At 40.7% G+C, this 7,731-nt stretch overlaps 2 protein-coding genes across 2 annotated transcripts in view; one reads left to right on the top strand and one right to left on the bottom strand.

Moving 5' to 3' along the window:
* Positions 1 to 7,731, top strand: part of LOC311037333 (uncharacterized protein) — a gene marked incomplete at both ends in the record, with an annotated part of 559,758 nt that overhangs the window by 504,247 nt on the left and 47,780 nt on the right. The gene's annotated exons all lie outside the window — the stretch shown is intronic.
* LOC311037204 (uncharacterized protein) lies at positions 4,788 to 6,471 on the bottom strand (the record flags this gene model as incomplete). The annotated part of the gene is made up of 6 exons (XM_084046324.1): positions 4,788 to 4,912; positions 5,101 to 5,306; positions 5,402 to 5,506; positions 5,607 to 5,692; positions 5,976 to 6,041; positions 6,217 to 6,471. The coding sequence occupies 6 exons, from the start codon at positions 6,469 to 6,471 to the stop codon at positions 4,788 to 4,790; spliced, it is 843 nt and encodes a 280-aa protein (XP_083902450.1).

Genomic DNA, 7,731 nt, shown 5'->3' with positions numbered 1-7,731 from the left:
TTTTTAGTGTGCACCTTCGAGATCATTAAAAAAAACGTGCTTATATTACACATCATATTGTACACTGATCATACAGAGCACAGCATAAAGGTCACTCACTAACAATTGGCTATTGAAGGACGATACTGGAAAACAAGTTACTACTTACTCATTTACTTTCTGGGGAAAAAAACCTTACCTGGAACTGTAACCTGCCTGGTTGGTTCTGCATTCTGCCAGGAAGACAAGGGGAAGTATTGTTATTGAGTGGAAAAGGCCATAATACCCATTTTAAATCATTAGGCGGGTATGGTCAATATTATGTCATTATGTATTAATGCAAGAGCATAGAAATAGAAGACATTGCTCTTGCATTAATAACAAAAACCAAACCAAACCAAACCAAACTTGCATACTGATTATGTCACTGGTAGGCAGGTTTATGAACTCCTCTGTGACAGTGAGTAGTCATAAAAGGTGTAATCTTATAATGAACATGAGTGAGGACCAATTATATGAAGAAAAGTTGAAAATGGGTGAAGTGATCCTTTCATTGATTGATTTAATATTGAAGTAAAAACTTGGCTTGGCCTTGTTTCTATTGTGGTCCTGTGTATTCAATGCATTGACACATTTAAAGACATACAATAATATAAATACATCATCAACACTGGTAGCAATAAAACATATATGAACAGTTGGTCATTTATGGTGTTAAGCTTAGACTTTACTAGGAGGGCCAGTGGACATGTGCATGTGGACAGGTGCACTTTTAATTGACTAGCCTAGTAGTAGTTGCAACAAAGGATGACAAAATAATGTCAGCACCACACCACAAATAGAGCATTATAATTTATAACGCTTAATTTATTAACTGGCTGGAAATGTAGGCCTACCTCACTGTAGAACGCCTGTGTGGCTAGCAGCAAAAATAATGTAGGCTATTTCCATCACGTTAATCAAAGTGAAGCAAATAAAACATAACATGCATGCTATTACTATATGGGAGTTAACAATACTTACACATAGATTTTCTGGCAGCCTCTCACGATCTGTTTATGTTTGATACCTGTTTACTATCTTTGGTTGACTTCATCTACTTCTTTCTTTTGTAATTTCGGCACACTAGCCGCCCGTCAGCCTAGTACTGCCTCCCATTGTTTGTGTTGGGTACTGCACATTTTAACTTAACTATAATTCCACAAATTTCTGTGCCTCTGTAGCTCTGTCTGTCTGTCTGTCTGTCTGTCTGTCTGTCTGTCTGTCTGCCCAAAATCGGTTCTGCCCGGTTCTCCTCAGTGGCTGGAGCAATTGATCTGCATTTGCACACAGCCATTCAATTGATTGATTGATTGATTGAAATCTTTATTTAGAAGACATGGAAGTACAGTTTACAATACAAGGTCAACTAAAATGAATCGCCCATAAAAGGCTTGTTTCAAATGAGATCCCCACATACTCAAATCATGGAGATGTATAATAAAAAGGGCATTTCACATTTTTGTTGCATAGCAGGAGAATGACTTAAATTCCTTGTTTCTGCCAAATCTGGACATGATCAGTGGAGCTGCCTTTGGTGTTGTGATTGTGGACTTACATTTACGTTTATACTTTGACAGGTACATGGGTATCCCAATGTTGTGGTGTATCTTGTAGACCATTGGTTCTCAAAGTGGGGTCCGGGGACCCCCAGGGGTACTTGAGGGGGTTCCAGGGGGTCCCCAGCTAAATGATGGATAGGAACCAAATGGACCCTTATGGGTCTGTAACTCTGAGAGCGTACAAATGGAACCAAATGGACCCGATGGGTCCATTTGGTTCCATTTGTACGCTCTCAGAGTTAAATTAACATTGATTTTACAATATGAATTGGGGTCCCAGAGATAGAGATTTCATTAAATGGGGTCCGTAGCCTAATGCATGTTAAACTGGGGGGTCCTTGAAATTAAAATGGTTGAGAATCACTGCTAGAGCCGTAAAAAAATCTTCTCTTATGGGGGTCCCTGGCATATATTTTTCAAATGGGGGTCCGCAGGCTAATAAGTGTCAATTTGGGGGTCCTTGACATGAAAAAGTTTGAGAACCACTGTTGTAGACCAGGCCCATTGCAAGTTGCCGTACTCTGTCCTCAACCCTGAGCCATCCGACCCTAGCAAAGTGAGCAGGGGTTAGATGAGTTGTATGTTTAAGGCCAAGAAGTAGCCTTACTAGTTTGTTTTGGGATGTCTGGAGTCTTGTTTTTAAGGCCTGAGTGGTGTTGTGGGACCATGAGGGGCATGCATAGTCGAAATGACCTTGGATGAGGGCCCCTGTAAGAATCCTCAAGGTATTCTTACTGACTAGAGGAAATCCTACAGTATACAAAAAACGTGTTATTTGGTTGACCTTTTTGATGACTCTCCTCGTGTCAGAGAGAAAATCCATCACAGCTTTCACAACATATTATAATTATGCATTCCCCACTGCACTTTGATATTCCACAGGTGTGAGAAGATTGCAGGGCACCCCAGCATCTAGCACTATGTAGAGAACAGGACATTCCTCTCCATTGTATATTTGGAGCACTCCATCACATGCTGCACAGTCCCTTTCCCACATTTACACTGTATAGACTGATAGCTTTTAGTTTACCCATGATCCTAGATGACCATTTATGCATTTGATGCGTTTACTGTAAATCGCTCAGGAGTCTGCTAAACCTAAAACTTTTCCTTCTTTGGCTGCACAATAGGTTATGCAAATGCTGTAAAGCTGAATGAAGTCTGTTGCACGTTGATGTAGATGTGAGGCTCTCCAGCTTGTGCACCCTGGCTAAATCCTTGGACATGCCCTGGGACAAATATATTTCCATAGGCCTAATTTCAGCAGAAATATTGTATTCAGCTACAGTACATACTGTACAAGTGTTTAACCAATTACTTCATATCCTAACAAATGCAAGTCTTAGTATCCATATTTCTTCACATTCAACCAACATTATACACAACGACCATAAATGTTTATGCTAAAACTGACATAATATGCATCAGCTGCAGTAATAAGTAAAACAGATAAGACAATTCCTTCAGTTTAGTGCAATTGTTTATTCAACACTTATCAAAGCATTGCATTTAGTTTACGGCATACAGCGTTTGCAAGTCCATGAACAAGACATTTCTACAGTAGACAGACATTTGCTTTAAGTACAGCAGCTGTAGGAGTAGAGCTGCACACTGTATGCTACCATAGAGTAATTTTACGTAAATAAGCAGAGTAATGTGCCCCGAAACATTACTCTGCTTAAATAAAAGATCAATCTAGACTAGAAATTATACAGCGAGGGTCTACTTTGTTGGTCAGCAACTGTCAAGAGATTGATGTGCACTAGACTACTACCCATTTGATCCAGATAATTTGATCTCACATGAAATTAAACTACTTCAGTGACACGCCAACTGTAGGAAATAAATAAAACGAAGTCCAGTAAATATTGGTTGAACAGTTAGACTGCCCACAGATAAAGTGCCCTTAAGAAATGGTGCAAAACATGTGCAATTAGATTACAGATTTACAACTTGACAAGCACATGAACAGCATTCTTCAGTCAGCTTCCCCAACAACGAAGAGACCGCGACACTCCACTGGCTTTTTTTGCATGACCTTGATGAGGTCGTAAACCTCAAGGCCTTCCCGCAGCTGTTGCAGCATTGCTGTGCAGTGGATGGTGATGTGCAAAACAATAGCCCTAGAAGGAAGAGGATAACAGCAATGTCAAAACACAATGTAAACTGTACAATTAGCTATAACACTCGAGTGTAAAGACCCCTTCAAAGCAGTACATTAACTTCAAAGTCTTCAGTTCATAATTGAAAAATAAAATCTACCTGTACATATGCAATAGTATAATATTTCTCCATACTAGTGAAGACAGTAAAGACATCAAAATGCAAAACAAACCTTATGATTTCTTTACGGTCCGCGTCGACTCTACCAGTGTAGCCACAGTCTGCCATTCTTTCAGCGAGGGGAGACGGGTCAGATGCATCTTCAATCTGAAATTATTTACAAGCAACAAGGATTAAGCTCACAACTTTTGAGTTGTGCGTCTACAGCATCATACTGTACATATTCACCCATCTCACAGATTAATCAATAATTTACAGTTAATTCCTGTTAAGCGACTTGCCTCTCCAAAACTAATTAAGTTAATGCAAGAACCAAACTTCTAGATGAATTGTCATTTAGTGAACCTACAGTCATATTAAGGTATGGCGTAAAACTGCTGTTCAAAACTTGGGGTCAGATTACTTTCTATGTAAATAAAGAAACATTTAGATAACCTGAAGCAGTTCACCAAACATACCTCTTTGATCAAGGGGTAATGCATAACATCAGTTTTGTCCACAACGCCAGTGACGAGGTAATCGTAGCACCACTCCTGCAGGAACCGTGGTGCTGGTCCTCCTTGGGCAAGGCTTACTGCAAAAATTTCACCTGCAGTTCTGGATGAAACACAAATGAAGACAGTTTTAAGTACTGATCTAACATGACTGACAGCAAGAAGAATTTATCAACTTTCACACACACACACACACACACACACACACACACACACACACACACACACACACACACACACACACACACACACACACACACACACACACTTTACAATATGTACAAATGTAAAGCTGCAAATAAAGCTCATAGTAGGCAGGATTCAAATCTGTGTCCCCTGCATGTGTACCAAAATGTGCACCTGTCAAACTGTAGTCATGGAACGCAGATATGCACAAACAAAGCCTATAGTTATGCTAACTTTCAAGTGGTTAGGAGCTAGAATGAAGAACATACTTGAAGAGGTCATTGTTGGCATCATTTGTAGAGTACTTTGGCATTTTGCCCTTCTCCCTTTCCCCTTCGAACAGCCGCTTCTCGATCGTAGCAATCATTGCTACAGGCAAAAACAGACAAAACAGAACATTAGTCTAGCTAAAAGGAAAAAACATGCAGTTATTCTATCCTAGGGGGGGAAAAGCATATTGTTCCAGATGTTTTCCAAATGGCATAGCAATTAAAATAATTGATTTAAACTCTTCTACAACATAATGTACCCTAATGCCACATATGAATACAACTCACTGGACAGGAACTCCTTCGGTGCTCCAGTATCGACTCCCTTTTCTCCCAGGAAGGACACTCGCAGTGGGTTCTGTGGGCCACCATTGTTCTTCCGGCGGTTCCACAGTTTCAGACCCCTCTCAACCATGCCATCTCTGGACACAAGAATGTTGAAGGTCTTGGTCCTGTCTATCTGTGCCGCCAAAAATCGAATGACGTCCTCCTCGCTGTTAAGTTTAAAACCATTCAAATGAATAGAATGCATGGCCCTTTCAAAAAGTATTGAAATGTTACAATTGCTTACCATGTGCCAAATGCTTACCATGATATATGATCCAGATTAGAGCGGATGCTGTCATGGTCAAACTGTGAGAGATCTTCCCGATCGGAGCATGCCGTGTCAAGCTGGCAGAAGTCCTTTCCCATACTAATGTAAAGAAAACACATTTACACTTGTCATGTCAATAAATATACACAGATTACCATCTACTACCTCATATCAGACCTGTGACAAATCAAACAATCACCTTTCACCACAGAAGCTCTCATGTTCCATATTGTCCAACACAGGTAACCCTCTGGTACAACCCTCTGGACTTTGGACCCCATCCATCTAGATGCAGGCACATGGAAAACATTGACAATCAGAATTGTGAGGAGCACATTTATCCAAAAAAAGCTCTCACCCACTCACCTGAGCCCCAAAATGTCTACATAAATAAGTGCATTTTAACATACATAAGCACCAATAAGCAGATTAAGGTATAAACATCATTGAGGCATTTTGAATTGCAACTAAGACCTAAAACTTAATATGAATGTTATATTGCTCTCCATTTAAAATGGGAAAGTAGACAACCATGCGCCACCTAGATGCCCATCATCATTTGACCCACCTGCTGAAAGCAATTTTGACCTCTGGACTCTGGTTCTTCCTCTTCCAGCAACACCACATCTACAGCCTGAGCAGAGGAGTAAAACATGTTAAGTTAGCAGATGAGTAAAACATGACCCGGTAGATATGCTGAGGTTGGAGTTAATCAGAAAAGGACAATCTCAAGTTACAACTGGAAGGTGAACTTTTTACAGCTTTGATTTCACATGCCTAATAAGAGGCAAAGTAGAAAACATTATTACCTCGTTTCCTGAGCCGGATGAGTTTCCGCACTGATCAATGTGCAGTGCCAACATCTGTAGTGGCATTAAGGCCATGCAACGTTTGCATGCCACTTTTGGCATCAGTGCGAAGTCTGGAGCATCTGCTGGCAGCGGAGTTAGGTCCAGCTCATCTTGGAGGGGCACTATGTAGAGAGTTTGTTTTCCTCCACCTCCGGAGGCACTTCTGACGGCAGAACCAGAGTATCCCCTTGCGTCCAACACGACTCGTGACATTTTCCTCCTCCCATTTCCACCTTTGAAAAGCATGTAGCACAACTGAAATGATGCAGTATATAGTGCATTATTTTGTATCGGATGAATTATTTGTTGGAATACGTCTAGTGACAACTTAAAAAGTGCACCTGATGCTTTGTACAGAAGCCATCTGTCCTGTAGGTTGTTCATCTTTGGAAATGCTGTCCTTAATAAACTGGATAACTGATGAGGGAAAAGAAAAACGTCAACTGCTTGTATTTAGACAGTATAGCTTTGTTGCCACACAATCAATACACTTGGGAACAAAATATGCATTTCAAATTAAACATTGCACCTCTGAATGACTGAAGTCGTGTGTAATGGCCAATGTCCTCTTTCCCATGCCTGCCTGCATGAGCTCCAGCTCATCACGGGGTGAAGGTGTAGTGTCATGTTTGGAGGCCAGTAACAGGAAGTTCACTTGGAATGGCTTCCATGACTTCTTTGACCTCTTTTCTGGAACGTGGCAAGCGGGACCCTTGTTTTTGGCAAGGCCTTTTAGAAAGGTTCCAGGGAAGGCACTATAAGAATTACAATTTTAAAACAATGTTAAACATATTTTTATTAAGCCAAAGAGTTGGGGGAAAAATAATAAATAAAAACTTGAGCAAATTAAGTCATTTTCCTTAAGGACCCCTGGTCCCCACAGTGATAAACACTGCTGATAATATTAATAAAGCCATTAAATGCAATTCTTAGCAAGTGCCTTGAATCACAATACATATGTACAACAACATTGTGTAATACTACAAACAATTTGCTTTTTTACCTGTACATCTCATCATCTACGGTAAGCATTGCAGTTGTAGCACTCCGAAACGGTCTAGGCTCCTCGGGAATGGCTCTGTTGAGCACTAACAGACATGTCTGAGCAGCTTCCGCGGCTGCACGCTGGTCATACTGGAATGACAGTTAAGGAGTTATCAGCAACCAACAATTGATTCCAGTCACACGCAGGACAACATTGGAAAACAAGTTTATATTTTGTCCCCATTTTCCCACTATGACAACATGGTGAGCAAATGTATATGAATGAGCAAAGTATCCTTACCTGGTCCTGTGGTTGGCCTGGCTGGGCCTGAGGTCGGTATGGCTGGTTTAGCATTCTGCAAGGGTGACAAGGACAAGTTAATGTCAAGGACCCCTGGTCCCCACACTGATAAACACTGCTGTATGATAGCACTGGTGCTATTAAGAATGATTAAGCCACTAAATACAATTCATAGCAAGCGCCTTGAA

This window comes from Gymnoscopelus microlampas, assembly GCF_963454915.1.
Source record: "Gymnoscopelus microlampas genome assembly, chromosome: 21".
NCBI lineage: Eukaryota > Metazoa > Chordata > Actinopteri > Myctophiformes > Myctophidae > Gymnoscopelus > Gymnoscopelus microlampas.
The sequence above is the reverse complement of the archived record's forward strand: the minus strand, read 5'-3'. Positions and strand labels throughout refer to the sequence as shown.